The sequence below is a fragment of the Schistocerca gregaria genome, chromosome 8 (assembly GCF_023897955.1).
Source record: "Schistocerca gregaria isolate iqSchGreg1 chromosome 8, iqSchGreg1.2, whole genome shotgun sequence".
In the NCBI taxonomy this organism is placed as follows: domain Eukaryota; kingdom Metazoa; phylum Arthropoda; class Insecta; order Orthoptera; family Acrididae; genus Schistocerca; species Schistocerca gregaria.
The window spans coordinates 203,356,186-203,376,610 of record NC_064927.1 but is presented as its reverse complement, the minus strand read 5'-3'; the positions used below and the strand labels follow the sequence as shown (position 1 = coordinate 203,376,610).

The following is a 20,425-nucleotide window of genomic DNA, read 5'->3' as shown; positions in this document are numbered from 1 at the left end:
ACTATGTAGACGCAACAGCTGGAGATAGGTCATGTGTGCATAAGTTGTCTCAGGGAGTATGTGTTGATGCCATTTTCTGACAAAAGCTACGGCTGTGTGTGTGTGTGTGTGTGTGTGTGTGTGTGTGTGTGTTTGCCTTTTCTATGGACCTGTCTGCAGTTAAGCAATCATCTTTTATGGTGAGTTGCTACCTATCATCTGAGTGGACCTGTCTGCAGTTAAGCAATCATCTTTATGGTGAGTTGCTACCTATCATCTGAGTACTTGAACAAGTTATCAGTTGCACGAACTGATCACCATGGTCTCACTTCATCAATATGCTGTCTGTGGCTCATGAATAGTTGGCCACATGAGTGGATTTCCACGACCGGCCAAAACCAGAGGCTGTTTCTGAGGTCATCTGTAATGGATCAAGCCTGCTGATCTGAAGCTACTCGGTTCCCACTAATGTGCAGGCCCTGCCCGTTAGATGCAGTCTCACTGATCTGCCGGCTGGGTCTGTGTGTGGCATAATGCACTGGATTTTCAGAGTTTATTCATGATCCAGGACTGTTGCACTCCTCAGCAGGCCAGAGGCCATGGGTGATGGATTTCAGGAATTGCAACTGTCTCGCCCCAAGTACATTGTGGTGTTTTATAGACATTTTATTTGTTCTAGTTCATTTTGCCTCTTCAAAAGTAGTTTGTATTTTAGAAAGTATGGATGACAAGTAGAAAATCCAGTCACTGGCTGTTTGCACACTATGTACTCGCATATTTCCTGAAAGAAAAATCACAATACCTGTAAAACAAGATAAAACACAGTGGGTAATATACAATGAACATAGAACCAACATTTTATTGGTGGTCGCCTAGTGTTGGTTTAAACAAGTCTTCCCTCCCTTAAACACTTCTTTCAAGAAGCCTACTTTTTCCTGAAGTTATTAATGAAATCAGTTAAGGTACTTTAAATTTCTTGGGACTCCAAGGAAATTCATATTGTCAACAAATGTGTGTTGTTTTATTGAAATGTCAGTGGTCTTCATGAAACACACACACCATTTGGCTTGCTTTCTCCATCTATAAACAGTTCATTACAAAAGCTGTTGATGTTAGTACTTAAGATTTTTTGCTTACATCAGGAAATGCAAGGGTTTTTTTCATTATATATTTCCTTGCTGGCACAATTGTTTGTTGTACTGTAGTTGCAAAGACAAATTGTCAGCTTGTCTCAACTCGCCCTGGAGATCTCAAAATTTGTCAGAAAAACACTAAAATTGGTCTGGAAATATAAGGGAACTTCACATGGGGAAACTTTGGCAACCCTGATCTTAGTCTTCCAGTATCTCTGTGACACACTCTCACAGATTAAAAAATAAAATCAATTGTGTGTTAAAACCCCCTGTTAGTCCTATCTGGTATGGGTCCCACACACTTTGAGTAATGTTCTAAATCCAGTTGTAAGAAATCTCCTTTGTAGATGGATTGCACTTCACCAATATTCTATCAATAAGTGATGAGAGTTTTGTGAAGTGGAAAATTTTACATTTCTGAACATTTAAAGCAATTTGCCAATCTCTGTACCACTTTCAAATCTTATCAAGACAACTCAATATTTATGCAGCTTCATTCAGATACTGCTTAATTATAGAAAAAGCTTGATTTTACTGTTAACATTGTCCGCTAGGTCATTAATATACAAAATGAACAGCGAGGGTCCCAAAACACTTCCCTGAGGCGCATCTGAAGCTATTTCTACATCCGACAATGACTCTACATAACATGTGTCCTCCCTACAAAGTCCTCAATCCAGTCACAAATTTCACTCGATACGGCACCTACCGATTGTCTTGATCAAAAGCTTTCAGTGAGAAAAGTGAGTTTTATATGATGGATTTCAAAAAGTCAATGTTGGTTGGCATTGAGGTGATAATTCTGTTCAAGATACCTCCTTAGGTTTTAGCGCAGAATATGTTCTAAGATTTTACAACAAATCTATGTCAAGGATATTGGACAGTAGTTTTGTCACACTTGCTGTCCTTGTTTGGTGTGATCTGTGTTGAACTACTTTAAATTATACTTAGAGGAGCTAACTCAGCTACAAATTCAGTATAGAATCTGACGGATTCCATGGGGACCTGGAGCTTTGTTGAATTTCAATGATTTCAATTGTTTCTCAACACATCTAAAAATACTTACTTCATTCATCTTTTCAATGGTACAGGGTCTTAATTAGGCAATTCTCCTGCTTTCCCTTAGCAAAGAAACATTTGAAAATGTAGTCAAGCATATCCTCTTGCTTTCCTGTCCTCAATTTCAGTTCCTGTGTCACTCACACTAAATTTGGTGCTGTTAAAGGCCTTTACATTTGTCCAGAACATTTTGGGTTCTGTGAAAGATAATTTTTTTTGTTGTTTATAGAACATACATATCTTTTTCTTTTCAATCCTTGTTGCCATAACCGCGTGATGTTTGCTGATATCTGTTCGAATGTGGACATCTTCAGACACATCAGGTATATTTCCGTCATGAATGAGGTTCCTAACTATGTGTTCTAAAGAATGCATTTAGTAATGTTTCACCCCATGTCTTATCATGCCCACCACTAACAAAACTGTAATTTTCCAAATTGTTGGAGGATTGAAGTTACCACTGATGATTATAGTATGATTGGAGAACTTACAAGTGAACTGAGGTTACATCAGGAGAAGAGTCTGGTGGGTGATAGAAGTCTCCAGTTATCTTATGCCCGCCCTGATAGGGAGTCTTGCCCGAACAATCTCACATGCAACTTCAGCTTCTATCTCAATGGATTTGAGTTTCTTATCTATTTCAACAAATATACACTTAAATTTTTCCCAAGAAATCTCATTGCTATCAATTTCCACTTTCAGCCAGCTTACTGTACCTAGTATGCTGTTAGCTTCACCGATTTTCATGAACGCATCAAACTGCCAATTTGTGGTGAATGCTTTGGCAGTTTACCAGTAGGATTTCAATACTCTCACCTGTAGGAGGCATTTCTTTAGATTTTACACTGATGTTTCTGGGTTTTCTACAGTTATCGTTATCTGGATTAGATGGAGTCGCCGAATCTAAAAAAAACCTTGGGTTCAGCTAGCAGAGTAGCAGTGGCTGATGTGTAGTGCACACTTTACCTATTTAGGGGGACACTATAGTTCTCAACCCTATGGCACAAGCCCAGGACATTGTAGCCTAGCTTGTCAGAACATACAAAGTCTCTGGTTCAGTCCTTCCACTCAACTCGGAACCATAGGGCCACCATCAGTTCTGGGGACAATGCTGCAAATTTTGAGCTTCATTAGAACCCCATGTGCAAGGCTAGTCTTCTCAACCATCTCTGTCAGTTGCTGGAATGACCCCAGAGCCCAGATGACAGGCATTTGTTTCCTCAATGGCATCAGACAACACAGGCAAAGTGAGTCCCACTGGCTCAGATTGTTTCAGTGAAAGACAGCACCTCAAAGTTGTTGGTTAGGGGCATCGGTACAACGAACTAAATCTTCCCTGGTCTCCATCCACACTTTACCCTACATCTAGCACTAACACCAGTTGCAGTGGATGAGTAACGACAGATCCAGTACTTTCTGCACAGGAGACAAGGATTGTTCCTGAGGTATCTCTGGTAGAGGTATCACAAGTACACGACTTTCAAAAGCTCTTCCAACACACCAATTCACAGTAGCTGCCAATAATTTGACAGTAATCAAGGTGATTTCCAGCTGCTTACAAACGCCAACCAACTCGTCCCGTGTTTTGAGAACAGCTTTCAGTGGGGCACAATTGGCCGGTCATCCAAGCTGCTGAGAGAGGCTTAATTCCCCGGAGCTTGTTCCCATGAAGGTAGGGCCAGTGGTGATGCCTAAGTGACATCACCTGCTGACAGACGATGTGGTGGAAGAATTAGTGGGCCCAAGGTATGAGGATTGCAGCCTTGGCAGCAGCGTCAGCTGCCTCATTTCCAGTCAGACGAATGTGACCAGGAACCCACATAAACATCACAATGGTTCCACCAAGAGTGAGCAGTTGACAACTTTCCTGTTCCCATTGCACAAAGGGATGGATGGTGTACAGCACACTGAGGCTCTGAAGGGCATTAAGGAAGTCGGAGAAGGTGACAATTGAAAAGCCTGTGTTGCCGGATGTACTGTGCAGCCTGATAAAGAACAAACTCTGCTGTAAATACTGAACAGTGTTCCAGAAGCCAATACAGAAAAACGTCAGTGCCAATGACAAACGAATACCCAACACCATGGTCAGTCCGAGAGCCATCAGTGTACACAAAGATACTATTGTGAAAGTCATGAAACTATGATGATAGAACAAAGCTGGCGTAATGTCTTTAGGAAGCAAATGAAGGCCAAGGTGGTGAACGGTTCGCATCCATTACGAAAGTGGCAGGTAGCTTGAAGTTAAGCTGCTGGAGCAAGAGCCAAGACTGGACTCAAAGATGTAACAGAAAAGAGAGACGCTACATACTGGCAATCACAGGAGTCATTAGAGAAGGGGATGTAGGATATGTGGCCAGCCATAACAAATAAACAGCATGTGTATTTGCCAAGCAGAAAGTCACAGTGCTCTGACAGCGGTAGTTTTGGCAACTTCAGCATACAGACTCTCAACCGGACTAGTGCAAAGGGCAGCAGTGGCAAAATGGATGACACAATGGTGGATAGCAATGAGATAGTGTAAGAGGGACAGGCATGCAGATGCATAAATGAAACACCCATAGTCTAGTTTCGAATGGACAGGGGAGGGTGGTCCAATCCTCTCCCCAGGAAGTACCACTGAGGGACCACAGTTTCTTATCGAGCATGAGACCCAGGAATTTTGTAGTTTTTATGAACAGAAGATCAACAAGTCCAAGATGAAAAGATAGTGGAAGAAACTAACTACTCCACCAGAGTTTTTATACAAATGGTTTCATCGGTGGAAAAGTGAAACCCATCGTCAATGCTGAAGACATTGCTGAAAACGTCGCTCAAGGAGATAACTCCGTGGAGAATGCAATAGATGGCAAACTCCTCAATGAAGAGGGAGCCAGAGATGGCCAGCGCGAGACAGGCCATAATAGGGTTAATAGTGATACCAAAGAGGATGACGCTCAGGACGGAACTCTAAGGCAGATCATTTTACTGGATAAATGTGTCCAACAAGGCAGAACCCATCATGAACCTTGAAAGCTCAGTCTTAAGAATCCCTGAAGGAAACGGGGCATGTGGCCACAGAAGCCCCACGTGTACAGAGTACGGAGGATACGAGCACTCCAACAGGTGTCATAAGCTTTCTCCAAATTGAAAAACATGGCAACAGTCTGGTATCTCCACAGGAAACCATTCGTGATGTGTTAACAGAGTGACGAGACGGTCAACTGCAGAACGGCGTGCTCGAAATTCACACTGTGCAGTGGTTAGTAAATTGTGAGACTCGAGCCACCATACCAGCCAGGCATGAATCATACATTCAGTCACCTTGCAAACACAGCTGGTGAGAGAAATGGGGTGATAACTAGAAGGAAGGTGTTCGTCCTTGCCGGGCTTAGGTATGAGTATGACAATGGCTTCACACCAGCATCTGGGAAACGCCTCTGTCCACATGCGATTGTATATATGAGTGAGAAAATGGCTGCCTGCAAGAGAAAGGTTCTGCAACATCGGAATGTGCACATTTTCCGGCCCTGGGTTGGAGGATCGGTATGAAGTAAGAGGAGGATCTACCTTCCTCAGAGTAGAGATGGTATCGCATGAGTTTCCTCCATTCGTTTCCAATGGGTGAAGGCATGGTGACAGAGCTGGAAATCTCCACAAAATAGTGGTCCCAAGGTGTTAGTCCACTATGACATCATCTGCTACTGTCAAGCTGGAAATGGAGAATGGATCTTGGTCCCAGATAGCCATCGGAGATTGGCCCACACGACAGAAGATGGTGTGGAACTGTTGAAGGAACTCCACCTAGCTTTTCTGCTATCCCAGAGAACTCGACGACACTGTACACACAGCTGTTTGTAACAAATGCCATTGGCCATCGGAGGATGATGGTTAAAAACACAGAGAGCGCTTCTCTGCGTGCAAATTTCATCGCAGCGTGCCCCAGTCCACCAAGCAACACGGATACAGCGCAGCAAAGAGAAAATGTGAGGAACTTAATGTTCTGTGGCAATAAGAATAACATTTTGTATGATATTTTACCTGGTCATCACAGCTAGGGAAATGACATTCGTCAAATGAGTAAAGCCTCCAGTTGGCCTCAGAAAGCCATTTGTTAGTACACATAGGTGGGGTAGGAGTCAGCAATCGGATTGCACACAGGAAGTGGTTGCTCAAGTACATGTCTCAGAGAACATACCACTTGAGATGACGGGCAAGCTGGGCAGTGCAGAAGGAGAGGTGCAAATAGGAATAGGTGTGAGTGGAGTTGGAAAGGAATGCAGGTGCTCCTGTGTTAAGACAGATGTGGTTGAGATCAGCCAACTGGACACCTATCTTACAGGTTCTGGGTAAGACCAAAAGGGGACAGTGTGCAGTAAAGTCACCGAGCAGCAGAAAGGGATGGAGGAGTTGCTCAATAAGTCTGTCTTGGTGACACTGAATGACGAGGGGATGTAAACAGTACAAAAGGAAAAGGTCAAGTTGGGAAGAAAAATGGGACTGCAACCGCTTGAAGCTGGGTTGTCAAGGAGATAACTTGACTACAAACTTAATCCTGGATGAGCAACGTGACTCCCCCATAAGATGGGATGCCATCTAGGGGAAAGAAAGTGGACTGGGAAGAAATGTAGCGGCATGGCAGGGTTTGAAAATGTCTTGTGTGTGCGCAGGCTGCAAATTAGAAATTCACCTACCTCAGAACGGCGTCTGCTCGATGTCTCTTCACTCGGCAACATCGATACTTACAAGATGTCAGAACAGCATTGATACAAAAAACATCATCTAATATCTACTATTACTGAGGCCGTGCAACTCTCGTAATGAAATAAAGTTTTGTAGAAAAACTGTAATTAAAAAGTTTATCGAGCAGCAGTAAGAAAATGGATCAGCTTTTGAAAAATAATGTCCGAAATTTCCACACAAAAGCTTTATTTTGTCCATATAGACAAAGAAACTGTACTATTCAGTCCACAGTTAAACCATTGGCTATTACCTTCCCATTCACAACTCACGCACAGTAGCCAGAAATCTGACCCGAATTGAACAACATTTTCACAGTCATTAATTTCACCACTAATTCGAGTTATTACATTCAGTTCTTCTTGTGGATTTCTAAAAGAAAGAAATTGCTCGCCAAAAAATGCTCAGTGGTTGAATACTGAAACATGGCACATGGATACTATGAAGGGCAAATTTTCACATGTGAATATCATTCCAACAATACAGTTCTAAAACTTCCAAACTTCACAAACTGTCCGTAACTACATCAGTGTTCGTCACGTCACGTATCAAACGCTAGGAACTCAATATTCCTTCATTGTAACAATTATTTTGACTCGCACTAGTAACATGGCCATCCACGTTCAAACCTAGCGAGAGAGACTCCTCCTGCAGCCTCATTCCTAGTAAAATATCAGGTAATGAGCAGGAACCATCTCAATTCTTATTGGCTCATCATACTGACTGCCAATCAGAATGCTCGATCATGATCATACTTACACCAAAACTGGCCTGCACCAATCCTTATACACTGACGCATTTGCATCATTCTGACATACAAATATTAAACTAATGTTTAATAAACGAAAACTAAAAGAGAATAATTCTGAAAATTTTCTTTTAGATATAGATTTGACTCCGTCTGACTTTCTGGCTGCTCTCTTACAATAGCAATCATACCTAGACATGTGTCATCAGCAAAGTGGGTAAATTCCCTATGAACATTTTCCCACAACAGGCTTGCATAGCTCTTGCAGGTTACTTAAGACGGTATATAAAGCAACATTAAAATTCAACGAATGTCCCACACTATCATTCACTCACATATAGTCCCACAACAATATTAGACACCAATAATAATTTTGTCTAATTATTTTTCATTTTTGTAATATAAAAATCAAAATTTTAATATGAAAATCTCAATTAATCAATTCTGCACACTGAGAGTTCTGCTTATGTTTTCCAGTTATACCAAAAGACCAACTATTATATTTCCTAACTGAATTTAGTTTCCTAAATGTTGGTTTTTTACTTTTTAGCAATTTTTTCTATCTCAGAAATTTGGATACAATATTCTCCTGAATGTCAAAAGGTAGTGTACCGATTTTGAAAATGATCGAATAATGTTTAATACCATTTATAGGTGGTGAATGTCGCGTCCAATAAGAGACCTTGGATATCTTTCCCATGGCAGGTAGTGACAGATGCGCGTGTGTCTTCCGGTTAGGCCGGCACATGTCAGCCCCTGAAGTTACATGCAGCTAGCTATCCTAAAACAAATGTTCGCTCGGAACAAATTTTTGACACTACAATGTGAGAGCTCAAAGTGGTTGTGAGAACGCAAAGTGGTCGTGAGGCAGAGAACAAGTGGACACTGCGATTCTATGAGCAGCCGTAAGTCCTCTTTGTGGGATCGAAGGCTGCGAATGATCCATTGGAAGAGAGTCATAATGAGGAAAGGGGAAGAGGCAAAAAATGAAGGGGTGTCATCTCGACAGCTGCCGAGTGGCAGCCTTCGAAGACTCACAGCTACATGACACAGAGGCTGGATGATCCTGATCCATGTCTAAAGAAGCATCAGCTTTCTCTTTCTGTCTGTCTGCAGAGTTCAGGGCAGGAGGAGATTGGCCATCCGAGGGTATCACATGGTGACACCATTGAAGAGGAACTCCGAGTCAGCAAAGGAGAAGACCATTTGCCTTTGTTTGGTTTCTTGAAGCCTTTCCGGTTGGCAGAGGAAGACTGAGATGTTTGTTAGCTGGAAGGACATAGGAAGTCTTAACGGGACTATTCCTTCTGTCCTTTCCAGCCTGATGGTTGTGTAGAAGGTGACTTCGCCCCACAAGGCGAAGGTTTGGTGGTTTGTTGCACAGCTGGACGAGGAGACGGAGGTGGTACCATGACATTGGACAATTTCACAACCACAGTGCCGAATTTGAGACTGCATGGTTGCGAGGCCATGTCCTTCATGGAGCAAGATGCAGCAAGAACAGTACTGTAAGTGCCAGATGGCAGAATGCACCGTTTCTGACTAGCCAACAACTTAGAAGCGACCAGGTAAGGAATTTTTTCTTTCACCTGGATCTTCTGGACAACCCACTCACAGAGATACACGGGACAATCTTGGGAGGAGGCAGCATTGTTGCTATTGCAGTTGATACTGAGGGGAGGCTGACAATCGCCATCGTGGGCATCCCTACCACTGGTTTACACATTTGGCTGGGTGTCATCAGGACATTCAAGTGTGGTTGTAATGATGACACTGGTAGCAGCCCATCAGGTTCAGAGTGAATGGTCCGACTGTGATAACTTCATAGCCTGCTTTGATCTTTGACAGAAACACCATTCTATCAAAAATGAGACAAAGAGTGCGGTGCAGTCTAGTGCAAATAACACCACGGGAAGAATTAAGTGTTTGATGGGCCTCGACATGAACAGGATTATCTGTAAAAGTGAAGTTGCAAGCAGTTTTTTTCTTGAAAATCAGAAGTAATCTCCAAAAGCAAAGTGTCATTTTGTAAACGAGAGCAGGGCCACCAACTGCAACACCTTTCTGAATAATAAACAGATTTATCGCAGTGAAGGACTGACCGTGTTCAGTAAATCAGACCAGAAAAAACTGTGGTGAAGCTGGGAGGTTTCTTTGAATGATGATGTTTGGTTTGTGGGGCACTTAACTGCACAGTCTTTGGTGCCCGGTTTCTTTGAATCATTAGCCTCTTTCTGTTTACATTTGGTAGACATTGATTGAAATATGATGATTGACTCAGTGCGAGAAGATCCCCCACAATTGCCAGCATCTCCAATTGTGCGGTCCTTCCAACTGAGGACCCGTCCCAGAAGGGGGCGCACCTGCCTTAGGTGATTGTTCACACCTCAGGTCACACCTATCAGAGCGACCAATTGGCAGTTTAGGAAGGTAGCAGCTCAGACAATCATCCATCCCTGGGGCTGTTCTTTACCAGGGCGAACGTGCGAACCCTACCAGTCAAAGTGGGGCTGGGAATTATGCATTACATGTCAGATGTGTGGGCTGGCCTTCACGAGTGCAGAGGATGGAAGATGAAAAAGAGGAATCTCAAACGCCAAAGGGGAGGAAAATAAGACACAGGGAATGGAGAAAGAAAAAAGTAGTGAAGAATAACGAAGAGGCTGTTCTGGTATCAACTACTGGATATGCAGAACACATTTCCAAACCATCCCAGACACGTTTCCCAAAGGAGGGGAAGGAAAATAATGCTTGTGAGTGCTATATCTTTGGCCTCTAGAAAACACGAATTTCACATCTGAGCAACATTGTTACACTTCTATTTTACGAGCCTATTTTCTTTATCTTTCGCTTCCTCAATTTAATAATAAATATTCATGTTTGCTTATACCATTGTTTTCATTTAATTCAAGATCTTTCATTCTCATTTTTTGTTACAAATCACTATGAAGTCCCAACGGACTGCAGTATTCCTTTGCATCCAATTAGCTTTGAAGTCTACTATCTCACTACAAAAAATATATGCATAAGAAAATATGATTAACAGAGGAAAATCACAGGATTTACTTCAGAGGAAAGTAGCACTACACATTTTCTTTCTTTACTGTGGCAAAAATTTTATTTATGTAGCAATATGTCTCTTCCTGCTGGTACAGTCAATTTTACATACATCTGATAGTACATAATTTGCAAAACATATTAATAGGTAAAAGTGTAACACATTTTGAAAACTTGGGAGCTTAAACACATAAAGGCAATAAAAAATGTACAAGTTTAAAACCTGATATTTACTTAAATATAGTAATTAAGGTAGAAGCATTATATGGGGAGAGATGAATTTCCTCGACAATAAAGAATGCCCATAATTTTTGAAATATGACCCTTTCACTATCAATTCTTAGCATTCTTTTTTACTGTTACACTTCAAAGAAGTCTGCATTTACGTATCATGCCACAACTTCCAGTGATATTATGAAATTTTAATACCAATTTTACTTCTTACTTCATTCCATGTCACTTCAGCTATAGCTGCGGCTTTCTGTGACCCTTCTTCCAGGATTTCTGTTAGTTCATTTTGTCTGGACATGTAATGCAAAATCTTTTCACGAATGGGTTGAAGTTTGTTTATTATTGCATCAGCGACTACCATTTTGTACCTGACAACAGTAAATAATATTGTTAATGCGATTTCAGTCTCTTTTAATTTCTAAATATACTGTAACACACATTTAAGGTGCAAAATGTTGGTGGAGTACAACTATAAATTCCTAATTTCATCAGTGCCTTACATAACATTACTATAGTGCTGTCAAACCACATCACAATAATGGTGAACTTGTCTCAAAGGAAGCATCAGACAATGACTAACAGATACAAAGTAAAGGAATACAACAGAAGATGGATAGGTAGCTTCCAGAGATGAAAGGTGGTGAAGTTGGTAGAAGAAAAGCTAAGACCAAGCAGAAATCATTCTGCAATACGTAAGATAATAAAGTTAGTTAATGGAAGAAGGAAACATAAATGAGGAAAAAATAATGCAGGCAAAAGGAATATCACATGCTAAAAAATGAGTGACAGAAGAACAAAGTGGTGAAGTATAAATGACTAGAGGTAATAATTTCATATGGGGAAAATTAAAGAAATTTTGTAGAAAAGAAAAGCACCTGTATGCATATCTCATATGGTAAGCCAGTATTAAGCACAAAGAATGGTACACTGGAAGGAATATATAGAACTACTACACAAAGGGAGAACAACTTTGAAGTTAATATTACGGAAAGATAAGAACTGGATGAAGACTTTGTGGAGAAGGGGAGGGAGAGGGGTAGTGTAGCAATGCGAAAATTTAACAGAACACTGAGAAACCTAAACTGAAATAATACACCTGGAGTAAACAACATTCCCTCTGGACTATTAGTAGTTTTTTTATATTTAACTGTAGCTTTTTTCCTTCTAGTATATTAACCAAAAGAAATACCCACAGTTATCAATGTGAGTATTTAGCACTAGTTGTAATTGTTTGTATCTTCATAGAAATAGTCTGCAATGGTTGCTTCTCTCTGTTAATTCATAATTTCACTTGTTCAACATCCATGAAAGCTCTCTTTCATCATACGGCAGGATACACATAACATAAAATGTAAGTGAATGAATCAAATAATTAATTAAGTTTGGTGGGTGAACGAATGACAACAAAACTGCCACACTGGCATCCAGGATATATGATACAGGTGACTGAACCATTAGCTTAATGAGACATGGTTGCAAAATACTAACACCAGTTACCTACAGAATATTGCAACAACAGGCTGCAGTAGACCTGGGGGAAGAATACTTTGGGTTCAGAAGAAGTGTAGAAACACACACAGCAATTCCAAGAACACAACATAAATAAAAGATTGGTTAAAGAAAAAGAAATTCTGATTTATTGCACCTCTAGATTTTGTAAAGGTTTTTTACATTGACATACTGCTACAGAGTGAAAATTCATTCTACCTCTTGGCATGCTGATGGGAATACACTCTTTAATACTGATGTTACTAGAGTTAAAATAAAATGAGTAAAATGTTATCTACAAATTACACAGAAACCAGACTGTTGTTCTAGGATTCAAAAGACATGAAGGGGAAGGAATGGTTCAGAAAGGAGTGAGGCGCATTAGTACCTGATCTGATTGCTATTTAATTTGTATAAAGAGCCAGCAGTAAATGAAATCAAGGAGTAATGTGGAAAAGGAATTAATTTTCAGAAAGGAAAAAAAAAGGAACTTTAGTGTTTGCCGATGGAATTTAATTTTTCCAGGGACAGCGAAGTACTTGAGACAACAAGAGAACAGAACCTTTTGGAATGCAATGTTACAGAAGAGTGCAGAAGATTAGATGGGTGTACTAAATAATGAATCAAGATGTATTGAATCTAACAGAGAGGAAATAGCACAAACTGACTAAAAGAAGGGGTAAATTGATGGTACTCATTCTACGGCATGAAGGTATAGTTAATTTCGTAATGTTTGGACTTGTGGGACAGGCTTAATTTCAGCTGGAATGACATTCCAGCACCTCTCAGGGAATTTTTTTAACTCAATGGAAAAAGTCTACACATGGTTGTATCGTTTTGATTATAAGAAATTATGCTTAAAAATCTGAATTTCAGATTAATGATGATGTAAATAAAATAGAAAGAAACTTCCACATGGGAAAAATATATTAAAAACAAAGATTCCAAGACTTACCAAGCGGGAAAGCACCGGCAGACAGGCACATTAACAAAACACACAAACACACACACAGAATTACTAGCTTTCGCAACCGATGGTTGCTTCTTCAGGAAGGAGAGGGAAAGACGAAAGGATGTGGGTTTTAAGGGAGAGGGTAAGGAGTCATTCCAATCCCGGGAGCGGAAAGACTTCCCTTAGGGGAAAAAAAGGACAGGTGTACACTCGCACACACATATCCATCCGCACATACACAGACACAACCTCACCTGTCTTTCAACAACTTCTTTGCCTCTGTACTTCCGCCTCGACTGACATCTCTGCCCTTACTCTTTGCCTTTAAATATGTCTGCTTGTGTCTGTGTATGTGCGGATGGATATGTGTGTGTATGTGTGTGCGAGTGTACACCTGTCCTTTTTTTCCCCTAAGGGAAGTCTTTCCGCTCCCGGGATTGGAATGACTCCTTACCCTCTCCCTTAAAACCCACATCCTTTCGTCTTTCCCTCTCCTTCCTGAAGAAGCAACCATCGGTTGCGAAAGCTAGTAATTCTGTGTGTGTGTTTGTGTGTTTTGTTAATGTGCCTGTCTGCCGGCGCTTTCCCGCTTGGTAAGTCTTGGAATCTTTGTTTTTAATATGAATTTCAGATTAGTATTTTGTAAAAAATGATTTGCCATAGATTTTGTCACGAGTATTCAAAGATCAAAACTTATGATTTTTATGACTGGGATGGAGGGTTTGAAAAGGTTCATTCTGGCACTGACAATTTTTAGAAACTACAAGCTGCATATGGGGAGTAAATATTGTTGAGAGAGGCCAAGGCTCAAATGTTTGTAGGTTGAAAGGTGAAGTGACTTCGACGGTATAACTGAGCTGTCATTCCTTTCTCTGATCTTTTATATTTTGTGAACTGTGGAGCCATTATTGCTTATGCTTGCTGTAACATCAAAAGATACATTATCTGTGCAATTCTGATCAATAAAATGCCCAGAAATCGAATTCAGTCACTGTCATGAGACCAAAAAATTATCACAAGACTTAATGGTCCATACAACTGTCATCTCTTTTGTTTCAACATTGTTACAGTTCATATTATATGAGCTTTTCTCCATGTATTGCACCAGAGTCAGCCCTCTGCTTACCTTCCAGTATCAAGTCCTTGAGCTGCTAAGCAAATTTCTTCTGGAGACTTTCCTGATGACAGGCTGTGCATCACTATGAGGTTGGCCACACCAGGACGAGATTCTGGCTCAAATGTTACGGCTGAGGTGCAATCTGTGACTGCCTTCCGCACCTTGTCTCTCAGCACCTCTGGAGGGTCAGATAACTGCAAGCGGCCACGCACATCTACCTCAGACTTTGACATTTTGGATGATGGATTGCGCAAGCTACGAATTTTGCTGCTGCTCCCACCTAGTACACATTTAAAGATCACATTTTACAGTTACTGAATCTGAACAACATAAGCTGTTCCTGATGAAACAATATGTTTTATAATTTTGAACTCACTTTATGAAAAATATCAAATGGACTTACCAGTCAAAATATTATGACTCTGCTGTGTGGGTAAAAAAAAAATGCTTAGATCATGAGGAGGGCAGAACAGGATAAGGAAAATTTGCAGGGCATTAGAGGTATAGATGCAAATATTTTGTTAAGTGGAAAAGAAAACTGTCCTTCCCAGGGGACACCACCTTATCAAAGGTACCTTCAGTGACGGGTGGGAGAGTTTGCAACTTCGATGAAGTCAAGAGTTGTGTCGGCATTAGCATAGCTACTGGCAGGGTCACCCAAGCCAGAGTGGTCTTGTTTCTTTTGTTTTAGGGTGCAAAAAACAACTAAGGTCATATGCGCCCAAGTCAAAGCTATAGAACGCAAACACACAGGCAAGGGAAATAACTATACATCAGTCCCAATGGAAAGAACAGGAGACATCTAAACAACATACGTGGAAAAAGGGCTTTAAAAAATTAGATCCAAAACTAAAAATTAAATGGTCTTCACCATATTGCTTTGCTGGATAAAAAGTAAAACACGGGCGACAGCCCACGCATCAAATGCTAAAACAGCTGATAAACCAGATGGCAAACCCAAGATGGAACGTAAGTTATTTAAAAAAGGTCATTCCTGCAGGTAGTGGTGGACAGTTAAAATTTGGGCGCAATGTGTACAAAGTGCTAGGGCAGCGCTATTGAGCAAATGACGATGGCTAAAAAGGCAGTGCCCAATACACAGCTGAATTAAAATAATCTCCTCCCAGCGGTAGGCCAAGAGGGGATTGTCTGAGGTGCCGGAAGAGGCTTAATAAGCCGAAGCTTATTCCTGTGAAGGGAGGACCATTGGTGACAACAAAGGGACACCACCGCCTGACAGACAGCAATGCAGATATCACTGGACGGAATATAGGTACTCGCGGGCTGAGGTAAGACTGCAGCCTTGGCAGCAACATCAGCAGCCTCATTTCCTGGCAGACCGAAATGACCACGGACCCACAGAAATGTGACATTGGCTCCATCAAGTGCACTAAGGGATGAGCAGTGTACAAAGCACAGAGAATTTGGAGGGCGCTGAGTGAGTCTGAGCAGAGGTTATTATTGGGAAGGCTGTGTTGCCAGATGTACTCCGTGGCATGATACAAGGCAAAAAGCTCGGCTGTAAAGACTGAGGAGTGGCACGGAAGCCAATATCAAAAGACACGGGTGCCAATGACGAATTCACACCCGACCCCACAGTCAGTCCGAAAGCCATCACTGTATACAAAGGTACTATTGCTAAGTTCCATGCGAATGTCATGAAACTGGAGGCAATAGACCGAGGCTGGAGTAGTGTCCTTAGGAAGCAAATGAAGGCCAAGGTTAACATGGACCACTTCACGAAGCCAAGGTAGTGAAAGGTTCACACCCACAGGGAAAGTTGCAGGTATCGTGAAGTTAAGCTGCCATAGCAAGTGGTGAAATCAGATGCCAGGAGGTAACAGGGAAGAGGGACGAGCCCCATGCTGACTATCTAAGGAATCATTAAAGGAGGAGGCATAGGAAGGGTGGCCACGCATGGCAGACAAACGGCATGCATACCTGCTGAGGAGGAAGTCACAGCAGTAGGACAGTGGTGGTTTAGCAGCTTTAGTACAGACTATCAACCGGGCTGGTGTAAAAGGTACCCATAGCCAAATGGATGCCACAATGATGGATAGTGTTGAGACGGCATAAAAAGGTTGGGCATGCAGGTACAAAAAACACCCATAATCGAGTTTCGAACAGACAAGGGACTGGTACAAACTGAAGAGAGTGGTTCCTCGGCACCCCAAGAAGTACCATTGAGGACACTGAGGGACTGTATACAGCGGGCTGCCAGGTAAGAGACATGGGAGGACCAAGAGTGTTTCCTATTGAGCATGAGACCCAGGAATTTTGTAGTGTCAATTAGTGGAAAGGTAACAGGCCCAAGATGTAGAGATGGTGGTTGGTTGGGTGTGGGATTGAAGGGACCAGACTGCTAAGGTCATCGGTCCCTTGTTCCACGATAAAATCACACGAAAAAAAAAAATAAATAAATAAATAAAACTGTCAGTCGTTAAAAACGGAGAACTGAGACAAGGGACGACACAATATAAGAAAGACAGACAAAGACCAGACAAACGGAACTAAAATCACACCGAGTGTGAAGGTGGTTGGCCGACCATGAAAATAACGAAAAGCCAACCACCAAATGACATTAAAACCCACAGTTTAAAACCACAAGCCAAAGGCCCAAGTCAATACAGGAAATAAAAGGACAAACACTCAAATCATACGATAAAAACCCCCTGCCCGAATAAAACTCAACACGAGGTCCGCCATAGCAACGTCATCACATAAAAGGGCAGGGAGGGTATCAGGCAGCGCAAACGTCTGCCTGAGTCCTGTTAAAAGCGGGCAGTCCACCAAAATGTGGACCACCGTCAGAGCTGCCCCGCAGCGACATAGCGGTGGGTCCTCCCGGCGCAACAAATGGCCGTGCGTCAGCCACGTGTGGCCAACGCGCAGCCGGCAGAGGACGACAGAGTCCTTCCGAGAGGCCCGCATGGAGGAGCGTCACACACCGGTCGTCTCCTTCACCGCCCGAAGTTTGTTGGGCATGGGCAGGGTGCGCCACTCGTCACCCCAGGCACCAAGCATTTTCCGGCGCAAAAGCGACAGGAGATCACACTCCATAAGGCCGAGTTCCAGAGCCGGTGAACTCACCGCCTGTTTAGCCAGCGTGTCAACCCGCTCATTGCCCGGGATGCCGACATGACCTGGGGTCCAAACAAAGACCACGGAGCGGCCGCAACGGGCAAGAGCATGGAGCGACTCGTGGATGGCCATCACCAGACGGGAACGAGGAAAGCACTGGTCAAGAGCTCGTAAACCACTCAGGGAGTCACTACAGATGACAAAGGACTCACCTGAGCGGGAGCGGATATACTCTAGGGCGCGATAGATGGCAACCAACTCGGCAGTGGATACACTGTTCCCGGGTGCCAGCGACCGTTGCTCACAATGATCCTCTAGAGTAAGAGGGTAACCAGTGCGACCAGCGACCATCGAACCGTCGGTATAGGCCACGGCAGATCCGGGAAACTCGGCAAGGAGAGAAACAAAGCGGCGGCGGAGGGCCGGAGGAGGGACCGAGGCTTTCGGACCCTGTGCCAAATCCAGCTGAATGCATGGTCGGCGCACACACCAAGGGGGCAGACGGAGATTGGCCCGGAAAACAGGCGGGAGAGGAAAAATTTCAATCCCACACAGTAGAGCCCGGATGCGAACCGCGATCGTAAACCCTGACCGGGGCCACCTGTCTGGAAGATGGACGATCGAGTGCGGGAACAGGAGACGGTAGTTGGGATGCCCTGGCAAGCTACAAACGTGGGCAGCATAAGCGGCCAGAAGTCGGTCGCGCCGGATCCGCAATGGAGGAACACCAGCCTCCACAAGTAAGCTGTCAACAGGGCTTGTCCGAAATGCTCCTGTGGCGAGTCGGATCCCGCAGTGATGGATGGGATCCAGCAATTGCAACGCTGATGGCGATGCCGAACCATAAGCCACACACCCATAATCAAGGCGGGACTGGATCAGCGCTTGATACAGCCGGAGAAGGGTGGACCGATCGGCACCCCATCCGGTGTGGCTAAGGCAACGGAGAGCGTTTAAATGCCGCAAGCATGTTTGTTTAAGCTGCCTAATATGAGGCAGCCAAGTCAACCGGGCATCAAATACCAGTCCCAAGAACCGATGCGTCTCTACCACAGCAAGAGGTTCACCGTCAAGGTAAAGGCGTGGCTCAGGGTGAACCGTGCGACGCCGGCAGAAATGCATAACGCAGGTCTTAGCGGCCGAAAACTGGAAGCCGTGCGCTACAGCTCACGACTGTGCCTTGCGGATAGCGCCCTGCAGCTGGCGCTCAGCAACTGCAATGCCAGTGGAGCTGTAGTAGAGGCAGAAGTCGTCTGCATACAACGAAGCTGCGACGGACGATCTCACCGCCTCAGCGAGCCCATTGATCGCAATTAAAAACAGGGAGACACTGAGGACAGACCCCTGTGGGACCCCGTTCTCCTGGACCCGGGAGGAACTATGGGACGCAGCAACTTGCACGCGGAAGGAACGAGACGACAGAAAATTCTGAATAAAAATCGGGAGCGGGCCCCTAAGACCCCACCCATGAAGTGTGGCCAGGATGTGATATCGCCAAGTCGTATCGTACGCCTTCCGCATGTCGAAGAAGACGGCAACCAGATGTTGGCGGCGTGCAAAGGCTGTACGGACGGCAGACTCTAGGGAGACCAGATTATCGACGGCAGAGCGGCCTTTACGGAACCCACCCTGAGACGGAGCCAGAAAGGCCTCGAGACTCGAGGAGCCAACTCAACCTCCGGCTCACCATACGTTCTAGCAACTTGCAAAGAACGTTGGTGAGGCTTATGGGGCGGTAGCTGTCCACCTCCAGCGGGTTCTTGCCAGGTTTCAACACGGGGAGGACGATGCTTTCTCGCCATTGAGACGGGAACACACCCTCAACCCAGATGCGGTTGAAAACATCTAGGAGGCGTCGCTGGCAAGTCACAGAGAGGTGTTTCAGCATCTGGCTGTGGATGCGGTCTGGCCCAGGAGTCGTATCAGGGCATGCAGATAGGGCACTCTGGAATTCCCAGTCGCTGAAAGGAGCATTGTACGACTCCGCGTGGCGCGTGTGAAAGGAAAGCCTCCAACTTTCCAACCGCTCTTTCTGGGAGCGGAAGGCCAGTGGGTAATTCGTAGATGCGGAACACTGAGCAAAATGCGCTGCTAACCGGTCCGCAATCGTGTCGGAGTCAGTACACACCACTCCATTCAGCGAAAGCCCAGGGACAGAGACAGGCGGCCGATAGCCATGGAGTCGCCTAATCTTAGCCCAAACCTGCGATGCAGAGGTACGGACGCCAATGGTGGAAACATACCGTTCCCAGCACTCCTACTTCCGTTGGCGAATACGGCGGCGGGCATGGGCACGGAGCTGTTTAAAAACGATGAGGTTCTCCAAGGACGGGTGCCGCTTATGGCGTTGAAGAGCCCGCCGGCGATCTCTAATCGCCTCTGCGATCTCGGGCGCCCACCAAGGCACAGTCCTCCGCCGAGGGGACCTGGATGAACAGGGAATCGCAGATGCCGCCGCAGAAACGATGCCGGTGGTGACCGACTGAACCACCGCATCAATGGTGACAGGGGAACAGGGGAAGGAGGTGCGATAGTGGCGAGAGAGGAGAACAAGCCCCAATCAGCCTTATTCAGAGCCCATCTGGAGGGGCGTTCAGAGGAGTGACGCTGTGGTAGAGACAGAAAGATGGGGAAATGGTCACTACCACATAAGTCGTCATGGACACTCCAGTGGATGGATGGTGAAAGTTCGGGGCTGCAGATAGGAAGGTCGATGGCCGAAAATGTGCCATGGACTACACTGAAATGTGTCGGCTCTCCCGTGTTTAAGAGGCAGAGGTCAAGCTACGAGAGAGAAGTGTCTCGACATCTCTACCCCGGCCAGTAATCGCGGCGCTACCCCACAGGGGGTTATGGGCGTTAAA

At 44.1% G+C, this 20,425-nt stretch overlaps 1 protein-coding gene across 2 annotated transcripts in view; it reads right to left on the bottom strand.

The window, feature by feature from the left end:
- Positions 1 to 10,725: 10,725 nt before the first annotated feature.
- Positions 10,726 to 20,425, bottom strand: part of LOC126285415 (tryptophan--tRNA ligase, mitochondrial) — a 52,847-nt gene continuing 43,147 nt past the window's right edge. For both annotated transcript variants that reach the window (XM_049984777.1, XM_049984776.1), the window contains 2 exons: positions 14,490 to 14,760; positions 10,726 to 11,291 (listed from right to left, as the gene is read on the bottom strand). In XM_049984777.1, the coding sequence (XP_049840734.1) occupies positions 11,105 to 11,291; positions 14,490 to 14,760 (458 nt within the window). In that variant the 3' untranslated portion in view covers positions 10,726 to 11,104. The remainder of the gene's footprint in view (positions 11,292 to 14,489; positions 14,761 to 20,425) is intronic.